General features: G+C 37.9%; 4 protein-coding genes across 4 annotated transcripts; 1 reads left to right on the top strand and 3 right to left on the bottom strand.

The window, feature by feature from the left end:
• Positions 1–1,982: 1,982 nt before the first annotated feature.
• LOC115229974 (tigger transposable element-derived protein 6-like) lies at positions 1,983–2,600 on the bottom strand. The gene has a single exon (XM_029800231.1). The coding sequence runs from the start codon at positions 2,598–2,600 to the stop codon at positions 1,983–1,985; it is 618 nt and encodes a 205-aa protein (XP_029656091.1).
• An 8-nt stretch (positions 2,601–2,608) lies between these two features.
• On the bottom strand, positions 2,609–5,879 carry LOC115229973 (tigger transposable element-derived protein 6-like). Its single transcript, XM_029800230.1, has 4 exons — positions 5,800–5,879; positions 5,466–5,693; positions 3,932–3,975; positions 2,609–3,264 (listed from the first exon to the last, which is right to left on the bottom strand). The coding sequence occupies exons 1-4, from the start codon at positions 5,877–5,879 to the stop codon at positions 2,609–2,611; spliced, it is 1,008 nt and encodes a 335-aa protein (XP_029656090.1).
• LOC115229972 (MAP/microtubule affinity-regulating kinase 3-like) lies at positions 5,725–6,941 on the bottom strand. The gene is given in 2 exon segments (XM_036499463.1): positions 5,725–6,484; positions 6,671–6,941. Coding segments are annotated over 2 exon segments (837 nt in total). The 3' UTR covers positions 5,725–5,918.
• A 12,815-nt stretch (positions 6,942–19,756) lies between these two features.
• On the top strand, positions 19,757–20,385 carry LOC118761481 (L-threonine dehydratase catabolic TdcB-like). The gene has a single exon (XM_036499464.1). The coding sequence runs from the start codon at positions 19,826–19,828 to the stop codon at positions 20,276–20,278; it is 453 nt and encodes a 150-aa protein (XP_036355357.1). The 5' UTR covers positions 19,757–19,825; the 3' UTR covers positions 20,279–20,385.
• Positions 20,386–22,018: the final 1,633 nt, after the last annotated feature.

Raw genomic sequence — 22,018 nt, 5'->3', positions numbered from 1 at the left:
ATCTGTGCAACCCAAAGTGCAGGAGTTATACATTAACACGGGTCTCACAAAGGCATTGTAAAGCCTTGTCTTGAGTTGAACATTCGCTGATCCATATGATAGCCATTCCTTCCAGTTTGTGCATTGCTGCAGATGCCAGCATTTTTCTCCTTGCAATATCCTCACTGTCTCCCAGAAGAGAGCCAAGTTTTTGTACATGGCGCCATCTTTCATCGATTTTGTCATTTGATCTTGTTACTTCCACAAGATCAGTTTTTTCTTGAGCCATGTCCAGGTTTTTCAATAGACATTCAATGTGTTGTTTATAAGTTAATAATAATCTCAATAATAAAATCCAACATCCATAGCTAATAATAACATATCTGCATATTCTGTTAATCAGAATTATTTTTTTTGATTAAAAAATCTTTTTATAATGCAAAACCAAAAATTAAATTATTGAAGCTAGCTGATCGATCGCGATCATGTCGCACAATATTTACGAGACTGTATATTCTCGAATACATATATTTTAGAAATATGAAATAAAGACAAGTCGTGACTGGAGCTTCAACGTCTACATCCAGGTCAAAAGAATCTAAAAAAATGCAGGGCTCCCTTGACCGACGTGACAAAATAATGACCATCCACGACCTTGGGTGTAACCGTATGGATATTTTTCACTACCATTATAGACACCAACTGGCATAGCTTCGTGTCTCATCCCTCGATGAGCCAAATAACCGACCAAGTCTGCTGGATCCACGTTGAAGTGCCTGGCCAGGGTTACAGAGACACCGACCTCCCAGAGAAGTAAGGTCAATTCATATTTGAGCTTCCAATTCCCTTCCATGGAGGAAATGGGAATCGAGCTTTCCTGCGTCGTTCAATTTTTAAAGATTCAAAGCTGTGTGTGTCTGGGAGAGGGCGCGGGCTCCAACATTCTCGCCAGATTTGCGGTTAGTCTAAGAATCCTAAGTGCAGTTCCTATTCCCTGATTACGTTATCGGAGTCTGTCTGATTCACTGTACGTCGACCACTGCCGGATTCGCAGAGACCATGAATGACCGGGTATTTCCTTCTTCTCATCCGTCAGATTATAAATTGGAAGCTCAGAGGAGAGGGAATGAACAAACGAGCAGAGGCCTACCTCGTCTGGCACAGATTGGCACTGTTTTCCTGTTTTGCTTATTTCAGACTTCAGACAACTCCAACTCTGAGGTGGTCGATAATTTTTGCCGTGAATTGTACAAGTCAGTGAATTCACGGAATTTGAGCAAGTTTATTTTGTCGTTCATGAGGTGATCTTCTGTCTAATAATGGCAGACGGACTTGTCTGAAAGACCGACTGCACTTGATGGCGTGCAATGTGCTTGTGGTGACAGGCACACTGGCTTCACACAACCACACTGTTCAAACTCTCTACGAAAATCTGTTGTCATCCAGGAAACCATTGGCTGGGAGACGCCAGATTGAGTATCTGCCTATCTCCGACGTAGCCAATTTTGCGAACAGGCGGTGAGTGTGTCCTGATTTTGCAGCCTCACAAATTCGCCGAAAGCTTTCAGTATTTTTTGCAAGGATTGGGCATTGGTTGTGATGAGAGAGTAATTTTTTAGGGAGTAGTATTCCTCTCCGCAATAACGACACATCTACTCCAGGGAAGTTCGATGGCCCAGATGGATGAGGGTTTTCTCGTCGCGATCAATGAGCTGAACACTTACACATTACTAACACCACTAACCAGTTTTTCCGATAGCACATTTTAATATATCATTCATTACAGTACGGACCCGGTTTGGGGCAGCATTTTTATCATAGTGCCCCAAAAAGCGGGGGTGCCCCAAAATGCGAGGGTAAAGATTTTTTGCTTTTATTTTCTCCTCAATAGATTTTTATTGCATTTTAGACTATAAATTAAAATTATTTAATATTAATAAAAATTAACATAGTCCTTTCTTAATAAAATTTAAAAATTTTAATAAATCCAACAAAAAATACTATTAAAAGTAATCAGTAATTTTCTCACCGAATTGGTTTTTTTTCAGTTCTCCTGATAGGTTTTTTCTAAATTCGTAGTAGATTTTCAAAAATTGTGGACATGTACTGAAAATATTATCTTCTAGAGAATTCACGATGTTTATGATTTCTTTAATTGATGATTTTTTAGATTCATATCCATCATAAGTAATTTTGTCCTCAATAATATCTGTCGAATCCATTGAAATAACATCTGAAATCACGTCATCTATTAATTCTTCGTCCAACTGTACATTATCCGAAATTTTTGATCTGTTTTCATTTATTTTCTGCCAGCAATTAATTATCGTTGTCTCTGACATCATTTTCCATGCCTCCCCGACAACTGTAATGACTTGTCTAAGATTGACATTATTCAAATTCAAATCAGAAAGCTGTTCTTTTTCACATATAAGAGTAAAATCAATCAGTTTATTGAAATAGAGGGACTTGAAGGATTTTATTATTCCCATATCTAGGGGTTGAATTAAAGCGGTCGTATTTTTGGGAAGAAAAAGTAAATAAACATTGGAATATTCTGTATTTCTGTGACAGCTCGCATTATCCAGTATTAAGACAATTTTTCTCTTTTCATTGATCATATCTTGATTTACTTTCCATAACCATTTCCCAAAAATACACTAGTCATCCACGAATTTTTTGATGCAGCATATAGTACTCCGTGATCCTCAGCGTTAAAATTTTTTAAACACCTAGGAGATTTGAATTTTCCAATTAATAGAGGTTTTAACTTTTCACCAAGTGCATTACAACAAAGGAGAAGGGTAACTTTCTCTTTGCTCATTTTAATTCCATTGCATTTGTCAAATTGAACAAAAGATTTCGACGGCGTTCGCTTTATGTATAAAGCTGTTTCATCACAGTTAAAAATATTTTCACTTCCTACAGTTTCCAAACAGTTGTCATAATCAGCAAAAAAATTGGAAACCGTAGAAAGGTCAGATGAATTCTTTTCTCCACTTATAGTTTTAAATAGCAACTCGTGTCTTTTCTTGAACCGGTCTAGCCATCCATTTGATGCCTTAAATGATTCATAATTTATCTTTTTAGATAATTTTTTTGCAATCAGTTTTAAGATAGTTCCAGAAATTGGAAGAAATTCATCTCTCAGACGTAGAAAAGTTTCAAAAACTAATCTATCTAATTCATTATTTGGATCATGTGATTCCTTGATTCTATCGGATTCAGTTAATCCCGCGTCAAAATAATAAACAAAATTTTGTTTAATGCGAGAAAAAATAGTACCTGTAATTAATAATTAGTTAAAAAAGATACCTTTGCTCGTTTTATACTTTTTAGCAAGATCTCTTTCTGAAAATTGACCATGTTTTATATCTTTAGCGATTTTAATTTTTGTTTCATAATTAATCTTTGAATTCTTTTTACGAACCATACTAAAGTCAAAATAAACACGTGAAATAATAGTATTAATTAATAATTAATAAATAAACTAACATTTTGTAATTAAATAAATTAAATAAGTGCCCCAAACCGGGGTCATCAAAAATAAATAATAGAATGAAAATTTACTGTTTTCAAAAACTGCCCCTAAAAGCGGGGGTGCCCCAAAACCCGAGGGTGCCCCACCCATGGGGTCTGCCCCAAACCGGGGTCGTACTGTATTACTTTTCCTCATAAAACACCACTCCTTACTAATCTATATAAGAAGAGATATTATTATGGCAGGTGGCGTAGACATATTCGTGTTAAATTTCCACACATGCGGGACTTCAAACAATCCTTTTCCATCCTCCCATGTTACATTCTAAACTCCTTATTTGTCCAGATCCTCTCCATTTTTAAGGCTTCGTTGGGTTAATTTAGATCCGCATCAGCCACCTCCGCTAGTGTAATACGCGGCCGCCTCCGATATTTTTTCTAATTGCGGCAAAGTATTCCTCCATAGACAAACTTGCAGGTGACGGCGAGTCTAACTGGATAAGTCCACTTAATTGCCTACAATCAGTTAAGGACAAATAATTATAATCCTATTTTTTGGTATACACTTTTATCCCTTTTTTAAGTCTTAAAATCGAACTTTTATTCTCATAAGATAAAAAGGAGGATTGCATCTACTAAATAACCAGTGGCCACAAACATGGAAAACAAGCGTCATCACATTACTACCAAAAATGACTGTTGTGACTTACAAGACTTCCCAGAAAAGGAACAAAACAAATTTCCAAAATTTATCAAATAAGTTTTAGTCGATCATAGCTCTCCTTCGGTCAAACTAAGTCGTCGAGGATAACAGTGTACCTCGACTTTGTCAGTGCCTTGGTTTGAAAAGAGATTTGAGATGAGATAACAGCTTTTTAAGGTCATCATCTGTCAGTCTAGACTGAATTCTATTCTGCCGACACAACTGGATCAGGAATCCTGTATTTTCTGGCCTCGCTCAGGGTCGGCGGCAGCAATTGTGCTCACTAAATAATGTGGAAAATATCAACATCTCGCCCGGGCGCTCTGGTCGAGGATCTGTACGAGAATCGAATGACGCATTTCCGCCTCTTTCTGTTGTTGTTCCTGCTTTTGCTCGGGGTTAGAGATTTTGAAGTTTGAGGACCATACTGCAAATTGAAGAATAAGAATATAACCTCTGCCCTCAATTCAGCCAAACGCTTCTTTCTTATTTCTTCTAAGCTGTCCATCTATTCTTACTTAGTAACCACACACAACGTAACAGCAACCAATAAATTAATTTATAAATTTTATAACTGATTAATTTAAAACTAATTATAACTTTTATCCCCATTTAAAACTATGTGAAACTTATACAAGCCTGCCCTTATAATTACTGTACTTTAGAAATAAAAAAACCCAAAGGAAAGGTCTGGAAAGCGTCGCGCCAAGAAACACCCGGAAATGATATGATCATATGAGTAAGATTTTAACTCCAATAAGAAAAGTGTCATAATCAAACTGACATGAATTGAGAGAGGGCGAACAAGGACCTATACAACCTGAGAGCAATGAACAATAAAAATGGAATAATATTCTAGAACTGGCCAATAAAGCGAGTCTGTTAAAATATTGATTCTTTATTTTATGTATAAATATATCCAAAAATCACAATTTGAGAGCATTCGTAACTAATTGTCCCACTTTCTTAAAGGCAATACTTGACCCACTGACACGTTTGAACTTGACTCCGTGCATCCCCACGCGCGGCAACTCCATATCTCCGATTCCATTGGACAAAGTTGTTAGCATCGTCAACGGAGCCACTCACACACAACAACAAATATTTGCTAATTTGCTCAAACTCGATCGAACACTCCTCCAATGCCTGCAATTAAAATCTGAACACAACTATGATCAGCTTAGAGAGAATCGTATCCGGTGGACTTGAAGATGCCGTCTTCATCGACCACGTGAACTTTAAGCCCGTGGCTTCACTTGGTCAATTTTGGAGAAAACCCTCGTGAAATAATAAACAAGAACACTTTTTAGAACCAGGTCTCATTCTGTCGATAAATGAGCTGCGGACTATTTTAGTGGCCATTGCCGGGGACTTGTCAGGTTTGGACGATTGAGGTGAACTTATGTCTCTTGTGGCAACTCTGAATGACTGCTTGGAGAACGAAGGGTTGTGTTGAGATGTATCTGTGTTCTTGGACGGACGGTAGACGGAGGAGCGGAGAGAACCCTCGTTGAATGGCTTGTTGACTGATCTAGAAATAAAAATAAATAAATCACCCTCTGACTTGAGTACAGATATTATTGGACAATGTGTTAGTCACTTTGGGTTTAGCACTACAATCTAACAAATCCCCTCACCTCTCCTTGACACCCGAGAATATCTTCGAAGACTCCCCAGATCTGTATGCCCCGCTCGTGTTGGATCGAGCAATCCTCATACTGGCGTTACTAGTAGAATACCCTACCAGTTACATCACTCATATACTCTTCACTCGCTCGTTCACGGACACAGCAGATGCCTGTCTATCATCAGCAAGGATTACCTTGGTAGCCCGCAATATGTCATAAGTCGCAGAAATGTCGTCGAATGCACGCATTTTGATAGATTCCACTACTTCCGCACGCTTATAGCCCATTTTTATAATTTTATCTGAAAATGTCAGAATAGTGTAACCAATGCACTCCTCGTCCAACGACTGGTCGGACGGCTCGATAAAAGGTGTGAGATTGTCGTCCTCGTACCCCAAGTTAATCCATTTGTCCTTCATGACCGTCTACCATTTAACTTCCTATACAACCTCCAGAGATGGACGCTTGGCAGAACTCTGGGACATCAATTTCTTAATCAAATGCTCACACTCCGACGACATGTAAAACGGGACACGAAATCGTCCAGACAATACCTTCTCCCGGACTTCCTGACTGTGAGCACAATTAGGTACCTTGAGGTTATGTCCGTCGAAAGGGAGGGCCCCGCTTATAAGAGTGTAAAGAATCACTCCCAGACTCCACACATCTACTTCTGGTCCAGTGTACTTCTCTCCTTACAATCCAACCAGTGATATGAACCTCGAAACAGCTCTGGTGCCGCGTAGGGAGGACTTCCACAAAATGTGTCCAGCTTCTTCCCCGGACAGAACTCGTTGGAGAAACCAAAATCAGCAATTTTGACGTTGAGGAGATGGTCGAGCAAAAGGTTCTCGGCCTACTGTTTATTTGAGCAAAGAACCTTCAGATCTCGATGGACGATAAACTTTTGGTGGCAGTACTGGACTGCGGACACAATCTGGCGGAATTTGGCTCGAGCATCCCGTTCCTTCATGCGTCCGTGGGCCACCAAATAGTCGAATATCTCGCCTGCAGTTGAAAAGAAGAGTCAACCCCCGGAGAGGTACTCCATAGCCAAGTAGAGAGTGTTCTCCTTGTCTATCACTTGGTACAATTTGACTACGAATAAGCACTGCACTCTCACCAATGCTTGGATGCTCCATTTTCTCCATCATCCGGACTTCCCTGTACAACTGAGAATTCGGTCATAAAGATAAACACCTTTTCAAGCCCCACTTTGCTAAGTTGTGTCTTGTCTATGACTTTTATAGCCACCTAACGTCAGAAAAAGAGACAACCAAGTGCTCTGTCGGAATGTGCTTTGCCAGGTTGACTTTAGCAAAGTTTCCCTTCCCCAAAGTCCGAACGAACCTGTATTTGCCGATCAAACTATCGGTCTCTTTTCGACGAGAGCTACGGTCAACAACCCCCTAAGGTGTCAGTGGGGCACCCACATGCTGCCATAGAAACAGGAATAATAGTAACGCTTAATTGCACATTTAGAAAAGTAACAAAACGTTAAATCAGAGGTAAATAGAAATATACATTTTTTACTTATATAAAATATTGTGTTGCTAACCGTTTTTAAGATGCTTCCAGTGGTAGAACGTAAGTTTTGTCGGGAATTATCAGCCATTTATTACAGCAAAGTAAAGTTCATTATGCGCACAGAAAGGAAGCAGATTAATAAAGTTTTATTTATTTACAAAATACTTAATTATGTTTTAAAGAAAATATTTTTGAGAAAAAGAAAAACAATTAAAAATTTTATTTATTATTAATAAGATCTCTGTTTCTCCCCACATGCAGACAACCTCCTTTAATAAATAAATAAATGCAGATAACCTCCTTCGCAAATGCGAAAAAAAGTGAACATCCTCTGAACCTTATCCGGTATATGGAAAAACGGTTTGCACCCGGTACTGGCGAATATCTACCAGTACTTCGGACCTTGTATTGCCTACGTTTGCGGATCATGAGGTCCGCGGTTATCGTGGTCCAACAGGAGGCGAATCGAGGAGGCCCAACAAAGGGCCCTCAGATTAACCGATCGTTGGTCGCATGATAGCCAACGCCCCGGTCTAGCTTCTCTGGAAGACCTTATTATACTGAATCTCGGTCCGTCACCAAATGCTCCGTCAAAAGCGGCCTGCCGCCCGGTCTTCTGTGGGCTCGTGGACGGATCACCGAGCGAAGATGAGGTCCCTGGTCGAGTGCATCGGGATCACGTGACTTTTGTTGGACTCTTATCGTGGTTTTGGTGGTTAAATAAATAAATAAAATTAGAACACCGCAAAAAACTTTAGTGAATTTATCTCGCTTGTGCCACTTTATCCAGGATTTATTAATAGCTTCCAATTCCCTCTGTTCGTCGATAGTTCCCTCATGAGTTCGATGTCGTCTGCCGATTTCAGCTTTTTTCAATCAAGATTAGGTCTTAAAAGTGTCATTTTCATTCTTTTCAATTAAAAATTAAATTTGATTTTAATAAAACGTAAATACTTTTTTCTATTCTGTTAATGCATTAAAAAATATTGCTCATTTTTCCCTGTCGTTGTGGGGATAAAGCTGACGTCTTTGGGCTACATCCTCTGTCTTGTCGAATGAACGCCGGCCGATTTCCTCGACACACTGAAATTAACAATCTAATTCATCAAGCTCTGGAAAGAGCTGGTTTCCCTTCAGTTCTGGAACCGACGGGCCTTGTCCTTGAAGATGCAAAACGTCCAGACGGCTGTACACTTTTCGCTTTTGAATCCGGGAAGCAGCTCGTTTGGGACGTCACCTGTGCCCACTCTTTCGCCAAGGGAACCTTGAATTCTACAGCTTGTCTACCCGGTTCGTCGGCCGAATTCATGAAACTGACGAAATAAGAGGATTTGCGCGATCGATTTTGCTTTTGGGCAATTGCCATCGAGACTTGCTGTGTTTTTGAGGCCAAGACGCTTGCTCATCTTAGGAAACTTGACCGTCTGTGCCTATCGCTCCAGAGATCCCAGGGAATTTATATTCCTTATTCAGAGGATCTCGCTGGCTGTTTTACGCGAGAATTGTCTTTCAATTCTGCGAGCCAGTAATTAATAGCTAGATTTTTTTTAACAAGTTCCATTAATAAATTTAAAAAAAGTTCAATAATTGCTCAATAATTTTAAAACAAAAATTATCCCAAATTAAAATAAAAGTACGATGGAGACAAGCATAATGTAAACTACAAAGCCTCAATCCATTTTAACAATTTATGAATGAATGAATATGGTTTATTGGTACTTTTGTCGAAGTGGTCGCAGTTTTTTTAGAAGATAATTAAAATTAATTAATTTTAGTACCTTATTGGTACTTTTCGAAGTGGTCGCAGTTTTTTTAGAAGATAATTAAAATTAATTAATTTTTTTAGTGAAAAATAGATTATTTAATTATACCCTCTATCAATAATTTAAATGGTTATTAAAATTATTAAAATTTATTTAACCAATTTAGTCATTTTTAGTACGCGCATCCAAATTCCAGGACTGTAGAAGGAATTTATGTCTTTTACAATCTGTGCAAAGATTCCTTATAGTTCTGTTTTGTTTTCGCCACATAAATTCTGAAAAAATAACTAACTAAAAAAACCTGCGAAATAAGATCCCGATGATGTCTTACAGCTCCTCTTTGAGCTTTATTCTTGCATTTTGCACTTCCCCACATTCGTTCTACTGTCTGGGTGTGCACTCCCGTCGTTGGATCCACAAAGAATTTTCTGAATATATTATATTTCCTTACTTATGGTTAACGGTTCGTGTGTGTAGCCGTTTTCAACCAATGATCAGTTGAATCCCTAAATGTTAATCAAATAATGCTAACCTTTCCAGCAGTCACTATAAATAATGCTTCCCACCTCGACATATCGAATTACTAGACTGAGCAGTGTTTCTCTGCTCCTATCCGACTGGTTGCAGAAAACACTGTTTGGTGGCTCGACAAATACCACCGAAGACCCACTGTTTTGGTAAAACTCTTCCAGAGTTGTTTTTCGTTTGGAAACATACTCTCGTCTACCTCCACAATCATACCAGGACCACCTGAAATAAACATAATAATACCAATTTTGCCGTCAGATCTTTAACAAGTGCGTCCACACAGACTTCACGTAAAAACATAGCCCAATCGACATATGTATGTTCACCCCAATTGTATTCGTGATGAAGCCATTTGAAGGTATGCCTATCGTAACTCCATAAGTATATGTAGGCGATGACATCCTCAAATGGCAATCTACAATTCTCTAACCAGGTATCTAGAATTATTTGAGAGAAATTACCTTTTTTAATAGAACATTGGACTCTACAACCAACTCTTGAGCATTTCCATTGAGCTTCGGTCCCAATCCAAAACAAGTTTTGAGCGGGAATTTCGGGTCGACTCCTCGAATATTTTCAGAGGCAGGATAGACGAAGGGTCCACCTCCTGAATCCCTGCTAGCTGCTGGCGGAAGACCTCCGGGACTTCCTCAGTAGGAACAAAGCCTAACAATTTATAATAATTGTTTTTTAATAAACATATTACTAGATCAGCGGTTCTCAACCGTGGTCCCCAGAAAATTTTTAGTGGTCCCCAGGAATTTTCGAAAAATAAAAATATATTAAAGTTAAAACTAATTGTACAATTAAGTATAAATCAAAAACATTGAAATTAATCAAGCGGTCTCGGACACAACCCACCGGATAATGTTCTTCTAGATCTGATAATCAAACATCTGGAAAATCTCAAGACAAAATTTGATGATTATTTTCCTGTTGAAGACCCAAGTCCAAACTGGATCGTTCAACCTTTCTTGACCTCATTTAAAGAATATCAGGAACTCAATTTTCAGCAGAGCTTGATTGAACTTCAATGTAATCAGTCTGCTCAGATTATTTTCAAATGTACTTCATTATTAAATTTTTGGTATTCTCATTAATAATTACTTTTTATTGTTAGGTGTCAGATGGCGAAAGAATTCCCCATTTTGAGTAAAACTGCATTGGAATCAATACTTGCATTCCCCACTACTTATCACTGTGAAATGGCGATGTCGTGTCTGACTTTTCTAAAACAAAATATAGAAATAGACTACGGGTACAAGATGATATGCGAGTAGCTTTGTCGAACATAGAGCCTGATATAAGTAAAATTATTCTGAGCAAACAAGATCAGAAATCTCACTAAATTACTATTAAATTTTCTGTTATTTTTAAATGTTCATGTTATTTTTATAATAAATATTCGAACATGTCTAAACCTGGCCCTGACGAGGCCAAAAATTGTGCGCTAATACCAAAAAATGTTTATTTTATTTAAGGTGGTCCCCACAAAATTTTATAGTGCAAAAGTGGTCCCCAGTCTAAAAAAGGTTGAGAACCGCTGTACTAGATCATCTTCGTGGATAAACGTGCACGGTATGGATGGTCCCTGAGAGAATATCGAAAAAACTGTCTCTTGTGGTACCTCTGAATCAGAAGTCATCACAAAATGTGTTTGTTTATTTTTAATTAAAATAAAGAAATATTTTTAAAAATTAAATTTTTTTAGTGTTAATTCTGACAAAGTACGCGTACTTGTCAAAAACATAAAATGGCAGGTGCTTGTCCTAAAATTGAGTAACAAAATACTCAACAATTTGCACCTTCTTTTGCCTCAAATTGTCGACATTCTCACATAGTTCTTTGAGCATAAATTGGTATTCAACCATCTAAAACACACAGTCAGCACAACGTCGATCGTCATATCATTTATATTGCAGGCCTGCATCATATTCAGAGAGCCCTGAAGCATTTGGAAAGCCATGGAATAGAGGGATGTTTCATTTTGATCATCTTTGCATAAACTTTGAATCCTCTGTATTTCGGACTAGTCTAAGATTAACTTGTTTCAACCTTCATGTCGCTGTACATTGTAGAGGAGGTCAGGAGTGGCATTGTGTGAGAAAATCGATGATAGATTCTTCTTTCCCAGCTCATTATTCCCAATTCGGAATCAAAGGTCTCGAATTGAAGACAATGGATTAGCAACTGCAGACTTAGCACAATTTATGACCATGAATGAAACAAAACTGCTAATTTTCTGAGCTCGAAAAAAGAGGATTTCATTCTGTATCATTGAGGATAATCGAGAGGTCTCTGAATTAGTTTGAGGACTCCGTTCGGTATTGAGGATGTATAGTCTGAGCAATATACAGCACGATTCGAGTTGGGGAAAAATATTAGTGGCAGCAATCCTGAGTTGTCAGTCGAGTAGAATACCACAGAATTGCCACCACGTCGCTGAATTCCCCCAGATTATCGTTGTTGAATACTCGGAGGGTCGTCAACACGACTAGGTTTTTGATATAAATCAGAAATGTCTTGTGAGGGAAGAATAAGATGTTAGTCTCCGGCAAAAAATGACTGTAGATCAGGGCAGTTCCTTGAGCAATCACTGATATTTCCTAAAAAATAAGCATGCCAGTCTACATTTTCGATCGAATCCTGTATTTCGTAGACGAGGGATCGCATTCTCATAAAAATCATGTGTGAATTGCTCAGAATGTTTCTGAAGTACTTTTTAAAGATTTTGTTTATTTTGCGCAAGTAAAAGTTGTTCCAGCTCACAACAGGTCTGCTTGTAGATGTACTTAATTTGAAAATATTGTCGACGATCGTCATTAATGGTGATTTCAAAACCAAAGAATTCTTCTTGATGGAGGTGTACCGCCGTATTTTGAACTGTGGAGTAAACACGCGAATAAACCTCGGCAATAATCCGAAATAGTGCAATGCTGTCATCATAGTCAAAAATTAAGTGAGTGACATATTGCTACAAATGGAAACACAATTAAGTACTAATATTCCCCAACATGTCTGGATTACGGTTTCCTTTTGAATTTCTTCGAGTGATGCGTAGGCTGTATAGATTACATCATAACATCGATATTGAGTGGACTCAAGCGTTTGGTCAGGGAGGGTCGGAATTCCGTTTACTCTCCGGTCAAAACCGACAAAGACCACTGAAATGTAAAAAGATGTTATACTGTCATGAGGAATGTCATGTTGGGAGCGAAAATCGTCCAAAATAGTTTCGACGCTGGCTATGAGTTCCGTGTATTCCATAGGTTGAGATTCCTTGAATTCCATATAAACAAAACCAGGTCAATAGTTTTTATCATTTCCATAATCACGGTGAATCGACTAAAGACTTGTTGCCAGCTTAGTGAGTCAGTTTTGTGCTCAAACATACTGTCCATAATGTCTGTCATGGAACCAAGTATATTCGGCGTTGGGATATCATCGACCCAGGTGAAGGCCAAATTCACAGAGTCTATTTCGTTCTGGAATGACAGTGTTCAGAAAACCTGACAGAAATTGCCAATAAATGCCCATTTCTCGATGATTCGCATCAATTTTAAATAGCCTAGAAAAAATTTTCGGAGAATATTGTCGTCAATGATTGAAATGTCAGCTAAGTACATGTTCGAGAGTATCGAAGAACTGAAGGGTTCCCCTTCGACCCAGTTGATCTAAGAGTCAGAACAGTGATCCTACCAAATGATGAAACGAGTTGTCCATCACAGTCATTAGTTCCGTCGGGCTCAGATCCTTACATCTGAGGATATTCCTCTACTTTTGAATGTATTATTTTTACTTGTTTAAGTTCTTGAGGTGTTTTTTTGTAGAAATCAGAGCTGGCAAGTCTTTTGTAGTAGTCGCTCATTTGTACAAACCGGAAACAGATTACTTATACAAGGAAATGCTTACGTAATTCCAATTCAAAACAAGACCATGCTAGATAGGTTCCATTTTTATATAGAAAGCAAAAAAGTCCTCTAATATTAAACGCTTCGATGCACTAACTGTTTATTTGGGCTTAGTCCAGTTTAATTTTATTTAGCTAGAGATGTTAGTAATATTAGATAGGAAATTAAATCAGAATTGGTCATATTTTACGTAAAGATCGGGCTGTTTTCTGACAAGATAGCCGGTAGAGAGGGAGACAATGACGGCAAATAAGGCAAAAGAAATGCATAAACCTCTCGCGGCTTTTAAATATTTGTAATATGTCGAATGAATAACTTTTTTACAACCATCGGTAAAAATATCTTTGAAACGACATACTTTCACAGTTTGGGGACAGCAACTTGAAGGGATGGGGTAATCAACTTTTGTCCAATCAAAAGGTCCATCCACACCACAGCAACTCAACTAGATTGTAATAAAAAAAAATACCAAATGTTGGATAAAGTCTGTTTCTTTAGCTGTCACGTTGTAGTGGCGAATGGAATAACGCATGAACTTAACGGATTGGGTGGGAAACTTGAATTAGCAAAGAAGTACCTCTTGATAACGGATAAACCCAATGATTACAATTAAAATCGCGAACACAGCGGCCAGTACGAAGAATATTAAGAACTGTAGCATGAGTCACAAAATAAACCGTTTTCCTGACAAGGAGATTATTTGGGATGGCAGAAAATCCAAATAACGTAGTGATGATGAACACAATTAACAGACTCACAAACATACAGTAGGGAAGAAACGTTAGTGGGAATTTGTGGACATCCAGGTTATGGGAAATTTTCAGAAAATCTTTTCCACAAAGTATGGCATAGCAAAATGCAATCAAGGAGAAAATCTGAGAAATGGCAGAAAAGACAAACGCTGAGAATTATAGTCGTGACTATAATAAAACTTGACCCATTTTTTAGTTCCATAATGAATTCTCTTATAAAATGTATTGTTGTCCTAGATTGAGTTAGCCAGATTATAAAAAAATTACAATTAATTTATATAATAAAAATAGCAATCTATTTATCTCCTTATATTTTTTTGAGTAATCCATAAAAAGGCAGGAATGACCAAAGTAATCAATAAGGGAAATTGAAATGAATTTAATATCAGAGAGAAAAATAGTTATTGAATTTTAAAATGCATAAACCATGTCTTAAAGGTTTAATGAGAATTATTGTGTTAGAATTCATCTGATATTCAATGAGTTACTACTTGTTTCTTTCGTAAGATAAGCGCACGATAGCACTCTGGGGACGGCTGAAAACAGGTTTATACGCATTTCTAAATACATATGATTTTTTAACTTTGAATGTTGATCATGAGCACTTTCTGTTTTTCTCACGTTACATTCGGGGCCCACAGCCCAGGACATGGCCTAGAATTATCTTTCATAATTACCTTCCCGTCAGGTCGGCAGATAATGAAGACTGAATCAATGCAAGCAATCCATCGGGTAATGGCTTCGTTGACGCAATCTTCACATTCTGGGAGACCCTCGATGTTGGCCCAAATCCGCAAAGAGCTCATTGGATACAGTTTGATACCAGCGGGGAGAGTGAACAAAAAAACTAATTTTCCACAGACTACTTCTTGTAGAATGAAGCTTCCAACATCAACAACCTCACAAATAGTCAAAAAATGTCTAAAACTGTCGATCGGGATGAATTTGTTATTTTCACAAATCTCCCCGACTCGTCAATGTCGGAGATGAAAACATCCCCGAATTTGCTGGAGTCATTTTATCATTCAAACCATGTTTCGGCAATGGAAACTCCCGTGCTTTCATTTCGGGTAAGTTTTGAGAATTTAAATTGAGAATTCTCAAAAACATTTTTTTTCTGCCCGTCAAAAAACTCGTTTCCAGATGCTCCATTTAATAATCGCTCAGGAGACACATTTCTTGAATTCTCGATTGGGCCATGTTCTTCTTTGGCTTCTAAACAGTCGGGACTTCCGTAATTCGTAGGGACATTGTCCTGCAACAAGCATCGAGGATCCTTAAATGTGATTGCCTACAACTACCTGAGAATTGGTAGAAAAATCTTTGAGTTGATTTTTGAGAAGAATGTTTTCGTTATAAATGTCGTTATATCTAATACTTTTTGACAACAAACTTGGATTGAAAATCCACAAATTGATTAGTGATTTGTGACAGGAATGTTTTCATCATTTTTAATTGCTCGACAATCTTTGTAATTTCCTCCATTTGTTGCTAAGATTTATTTTTATGTAATTAAAACAGTTTTTATTTAATAACATAATATATTTTAGTTGATTTCATGTGGCTTATGGATCATGATTCAGTCAATTCAATTCCTCTAGAAAAGTTGGAATTATTAAGTTAATATTTTATTTAATTATTAGAAACTTCCCTGCTATTGGTCAAATGATCAGAAATAAACATTTGGCTAAAATTTTGCACGAAATAAACGACTGTGAACTCGCTACAGCACACGACCTCTTAAAGAAATATATGAAGGAACCCATTTTCTCAGAATTCGCTTATGTTGCTGTCGATGTAGTTAATGGAACTCACAATTTGTGATATACTTAATAAACCGCATTTTCTACTTTCTTTACGGGAATTTGATTTATAATGCCTCATCATACCAAAGTGTATATTTCAACGGTTACTAAAATGAGTCGTTGAAAAATCCTGTTCTATGTTAAAGTTAACATTGACTGTCTAAATACGAAATATACCAAAAACTTACAGAATAGGAAAGAATTATGTCGACGAGAGTATAAAGGAACGCAGCAACTCCAATATCGATAATATCGTATTAAAGGGGCAAGATGGAAAGTATATCCCCTCCGATCTTGTCCCGAATGAACTAAGAAGGCAGCTGGGAAAAACCCAAGAAGTCGAACCTGAATCAATTATTCCATAGAAGACCTTTGAGAAAGTCACTTCAAGGCTAGAATCTCTAAATCTTGTGGATGGACCTCTATGAGAGGCTATTACCGAAAAAGAGACACAAGAAGCGATAGCAGGGCTGAAAAACAAGGCCCCTGGATTCGACTACATACCTGTGTTACTTCTTAAGAAGACTCCGAAGATCCTCCTACGGGCTCTAACTATGCTTTTCAACGCTAGTTTTACCCTTGGTTATCTTCCACCCACCTGGAAGTGCACAGTCGTTCGTATGATCCCGAAACCCGGGAAAACAAGTCTCCTAGCAGAAAACTATAGGCCTATAAGCCTGATCTGCGCTTTTTTGAAGATTATGGAGAAAATAATTTTTGAAAGACTCTCATTACATGTTGAAAAGAATAATCTTCTTTCCGATGTACAATGGGGTTTTCGTCCTGGCAAATCCACGGGAAACTGCCTGAAGGTACTAGAAAGGAAACTTTCTTGGGCGATACGCAATAAATCCTGCACGACCGCTGTGTGCTTGGATTTATCTAAGGCTTTTGACTGCGTCTGGCACCTTGGACTTCTGGAAAAAGTTTTGGAGACTGGTGCAGGTGAAAAAACATTCAAATGGCTAAAGAGTTATCTCAACGAGAGGAAATCTTATGTACGGTGCGGAAACCGACTATCGGACTGTGTGGATCTCAAAAGAGGTGTCCCTCAGGGTTCTATACTGAGCCCGCGAGCCCAGAAACGTACATCTACATATACAAGACATGTGTACAACCGATTCTCACTTACGAGTTTGAGAGCTGGTATGACACAGGTGAGAGGGTTTGTCTAATCAACAAACTCGAGAAAACGAAGCGTTACACCATTAAGTTGGCCTACGGTCTCGATCTCAAAGAAAAATTGAATAACTCTTATGTATCCTGCGTCCCCAAAATACAGTCCGTCCTGGAGAAAGCCCGGTTGTTTTGTAATGGACGTCAGATATCTAAAGTGTCTATCAGGGAAATATGCTGCTCAGTAAGGACACTCCGGTGCCTCATTCTTTTGAAAAAATTTCCCGTCGTCGATAATGGCTAGTTTTTCCTGTCTTCCTAACTAGTAAAATAAATAAATTGTCATTGTCATCACTTATCGAGATGGGATCACTTCACAAAATTGTCTCAAACAGGTAGAAGTGGAAAAGTTCCACAAATACGATTTCCCGGCAAATCTGGAAACGATCAACCGCGCGAAGGTGATGATTGTCCTTGTTGTTATGAGCTGGCATGGAATTAGTTAGTTAGTTAATGCACGTTCGCGTTGCCAGTAAACAAAGTTTATGGTTTCGCTTGTGCCATTTTTTTAACTATTCTTGTCGTTAGCCCCTTCCATCCCTTCCGTCGTCTTGCCCTCTTTCCGATTTCGTCCAGATCGTTTGCATCCATCAATCGGCCTCCGATCATAGCATATTCCTTCGTAAGTATTCCCGGAAGACAGTCTCTTGGACGTCCTCTATATTTAGAGTATTCATGGCCGAAAAATTTTTCCATGGCCATATTGCAAGGTGTTTCTTTCTTCATTCGTAAAATATGTCCAAACAGGCGCCAGCGGGTTTCAAGTATATTTAGACTTATAGGCCCACAGTTAGATTTTCTCATCCAGATAGATTGAAGTTTTTTAAGTGCAATTGTTGATAATATTTTTCGTCTGGTAATATCTTCGGAATCGCCAAGAAGAGCTCCGAGTTTTCGGAAGTTTCGCCACTTCTCATTGAATTGTTAAAAATTAAATATTTATTTGACCCTTAGTATATAGGATACCCCCTATTGGGTATTTGTATTATTAAGTGTATGAAATATCTAATTAGGGTAGGTCCCTTCAAGCCTGGGGTCCTTTCAAGCCTGTGAAAAAAATTAAATATTTATTTGACCCTTAAAACAAAAATGTTAAAGACCACTAGTGTAAATCATTTAATTAAAAAATAATCTTCGCTCTTAATATCTTGGGATTTTCTCCGTTGAGAAAGTGTTTGACTTATGGAGAATCGAGGCATATTTAGATAGTCGCTTATTTCGGTGTTAGATTTTCTATTAATTGAATGTTCAACAATCATTTTTTTGAAAGAGATATTGTATTTTTTGTTTATACAGCTCTTAGTCTAACGCATAATTTCCGAAAAATTTGCTTATATGCTGTTTAAACGCTAATCTTTAAAGCTCAACACGAATGCTTGAAACATCAACACAAAAGATTTAAGGGTCAACTTTAATGGTTGAAGGGTAAACACTAGTGCATACGCTTTTGACGTTAAAGCTCGGGAAACTCTGTAATATGAATGAATAATTGATAAAATAGATAACAAAAATTAAGATAATCAGTGGTTAGCGATAATTAAGATACAACCGTTTTACATAATGTCAGTCGTATTGAAAAAAACACTGGAGAGTTAGATGGTTGAGGTTAGTCACAGGATAAAAATCACTGAAAAAGAGATAAATTCAGCCAGTAGCCTCATAATTAAGGCAAGTTATTAGTATGAAGAAAATGTGGATAGTGTGGAAAAGAAAGTCGTAACTGATTTGGAGGCAGAGGATAAAGGAGTGGTGTTGGTTACTTCCTCCTTTAAAAGGAGGAGAGTAATTTCCAGCGGATTAATAAATATTTAATTATCACATAAATAATTTGTTCTGATACAATTTCTCATTTGAATTGTCATTCTATCTTATCCTCTGCTGCTAATCAAATACTAAATAATTAATTTGACTTTTTTTTTAATGTATTTATGTTTAATAAAATCTGTTATTTAGTATTTAATTAGCAGCAGAGGATAAGAGGATAAATTAATTTGACTGTTAAAAAAATTTCTTATTTTCATAATCAGTAAAATTCATAATTATCAGACCAGACGGTGCATATTAACTTAATTAAATTGGCGATCGATCGTGACACGTCGTAAAAAATCAATTTTAAAATATTTTATTCTCCCCGATTTAGGCGTAACTTACGGAAAATCAAATAATTCAATTTCAATTTATTGGCGTTTGCTCGTCACTATAATAGATTATTTTCAGTCGCAATTTAAATGACGGAACTAACCCAGAAAGACTTTGTACACGCAGCCCAAACCATAAAGGGAAGTGTCTACCGGACTCCTTGCATAGTATTTCCAAAATTTGTTCCTTCTAGAGATCTCACCTGTCAGATATTTACGGAATTAACATTTTCTTAAAACTAGATTTTATGCAATTCACTGGCAGGTCTGTAACCACAGTTATTCCAGTTTTAAAGAGAGAGGTGCCCGATATAGACTCGAAATGCTTTCCGACGTTCCACACAAAAAGTTTAATCTTAGGAATGCAAGAAAATTGGGGTTATCACCGCTAGTGCTGGAAATCACGCGCTAGCATTATCGTACCACGGGAGTAGAATGAACATTATGGTGACCGTGGTAATGCCAACAGTCGCCCCCTACGTCAAAGTCAATCAATGCCGACAACAGGGCGCTAAGGTGATTATCTGGGGATCAAATATCGCTGAATCTATGATGCATGCGATGAAACTGGTGACTTCTGAGGGGTACTGCTACATCAATGGGTATCTTTGTCCTGTCTACTCGAGGTACAACGACAGAGACATCATAATCGGGCAAGGCACTCTTGGAATTGAAATCATGGAGGATGTCCCCAATGTCGATGCTGTGTTGGTCCCCGTGGGGGGAGCAGGATTAATCGCGGGAATTTCCAGCTGTATTAAGTTCAACAATCCAAATGTCCTCATTTACGTAATAACAGCCCCTAAATTATCAGGGGATCGAGTCAGTTCAATGTCCCAGCTTCCACGAAGCATTGAAGCATGGAAAGCCAGTCTACTGCGAGCCTAAATCAACTCTAGCAGATGGCAGGACTTGCATAACTGAATTTAGGTCTGGCAGTACCTACAGTAGGAGAGACGGCCTTTCAAATCGCCTCTAAAAATGTAGACAAAAATTTATGTGTTTTGTATGGTTTGTCTAGTTTATTCTGTAGGGAAGAAAACATTTCTCTGGCTATCCTGAGGTTGCTGGAGAATGAAAAATTTTTGGTGGAAGGAGGAGGGGCCGTAGGACTGGCTGCGATCTGCCAAGGACTAGTCCCCGAGTTGAGTGGCAAAACGTAGACTGACATTGTTAACTAAACGAAGGGTCGTCATTCCGCTATGCGGGGGAAACATAGACATGTCGATCGTCGGACGCTGCATCGACCGTGGGTTAGCCACCGACGGACGTCTGTCTAAATTTTCTGTGACAGTGAGTGACCGAGTGGGAGGAGTGCTAGGCCTGTGCAATCTAATAGCCAGTTGCAATGTGAGGTTGGCTTTCCACTCACTGTTAGTATTAAGGACATTCTCCATGAAAGAGCCTGGGTCAAAGAGGACGTCTTCAAGACAAGAGTAAGCCTATGTTCCCTATAATCAAGATAAAATGCGTTGTAGAGACCCAGGACAGAGACCATTTAAACAGTTTTCTTCAAAAACTAAGTGCCACATACCCCGATGCCATTTACTAATACTCTTGGTTAAAATAAATTGTTTGACTCTTTTATAAACACCAACATTTAGTACACTCACATTAAAACATTCTTATAACTCAATTTGCTTAAGTTGAAGTAGTAAATGATATCCCCAACTATGCACATGTCCCTAAATCAACTGAGCAGCAACAAACCAAGGGTAAAAAATGGTAAGCTCAAATCCAGAAGTGATAGAAATAGCATCTTCCGAGAGAATTACAATTGCTCGGTTTTGGTTTGAAAATAAATCTCGGCAAAGAACAAACAAAAAATTATCCTTTTTGACTTTTTCGACATTGAAGATTTTCTTATCGACTTTACTGAAGTTGAGAGACCTGATAGAGTTTTGTTTGTGACGGAGGAAAACCAGTCGAGAGGCCAACTCACCTCTCAACATAGATGTGGATTAATACTTTTTGAATTTATATTTCATTTTCATATTAACTTCATTATTTGATGGTAAAGCGTTGATTTTAGAAAATACACAGGATAAATCTATTTCGTGGGGAGCATGAATCGCCTTAATAAAGTAAAATCAAATATAAACTCTCGAGCCATTCAAAGTGAAAGAACTCCATCTTTTAACCGGTGAAGCCTCTTCGATGTCAAACAAACTACCGGACCTAAATGTGCCACACATCACAAAATGAATCAAAAATGTATTAAAAATAATATTATTAAAAATTATTATTTATTATCAACAACTCTTGTAGCTTCTATTTGTAGTTCCTTAATCAAATCAGTAACAGAAAACAAATGTGGAGAGTAATTAAAAACCCTAAGTAGCCCAATTCTGTCCCCACTATAAGCACCGTAGTACATTTTGAACTGATTGGCCAGCATGCAAGCCTGCTCAGCACTCCAAAGTGAGTAATCGAAAAATACCAGACAGGCCGTGGAATAGTGCCCCTGCATAAGAACGAGCGACTTTGATTGGGCCAATTCAGTAAAATAGTGCACTGCAAGGGCTGGGGGAACATCTTTTCCTTGTTTCTATAAATATAAGCTCATAAATGTACTCGGTAAGCCTCTAATGGATAGAAGATGACTGAATTGTCGTAGTAGTTGAGGTA

Source organism: Octopus sinensis, unplaced genomic scaffold, assembly GCF_006345805.1.
Source record: "Octopus sinensis unplaced genomic scaffold, ASM634580v1 Contig13973, whole genome shotgun sequence".
Classification (NCBI taxonomy): domain Eukaryota; kingdom Metazoa; phylum Mollusca; class Cephalopoda; order Octopoda; family Octopodidae; genus Octopus; species Octopus sinensis.
The sequence above is the reverse complement of the archived record's forward strand: the minus strand, read 5'-3'. Positions and strand labels throughout refer to the sequence as shown.

Excerpts from the sequence above, each read along its gene's own strand:
- LOC115229973 (XM_029800230.1), bottom strand. The coding sequence starts at position 5,879 with ATGAGGATTGCTCGATCCAACACGAGCGGGGCATACAGATCTGGGGAG. Across the intron at positions 3,976-5,465 it reads ATGAGACCTGGTTCTAAAAA|GCAATTAAGTGGACTTATCC; the intron begins GTGTTCTTGTTT and ends AACTGATTGTAG. Across the intron at positions 3,265-3,931 it reads AGACTCGCCGTCACCTGCAA|GTACTATTTTTTCTCGCATT; the intron begins GTTTGTCTATGG and ends TATTAATTACAG.
- LOC115229974 (XM_029800231.1), bottom strand. The coding sequence starts at position 2,600 with ATGATCAATGAAAAGAGAAAAATTGTCTTAATACTGGATAATGCGAGC.
- LOC118761481 (XM_036499464.1), top strand. The coding sequence starts at position 19,826 with ATGAACATTATGGTGACCGTGGTAATGCCAACAGTCGCCCCCTACGTC.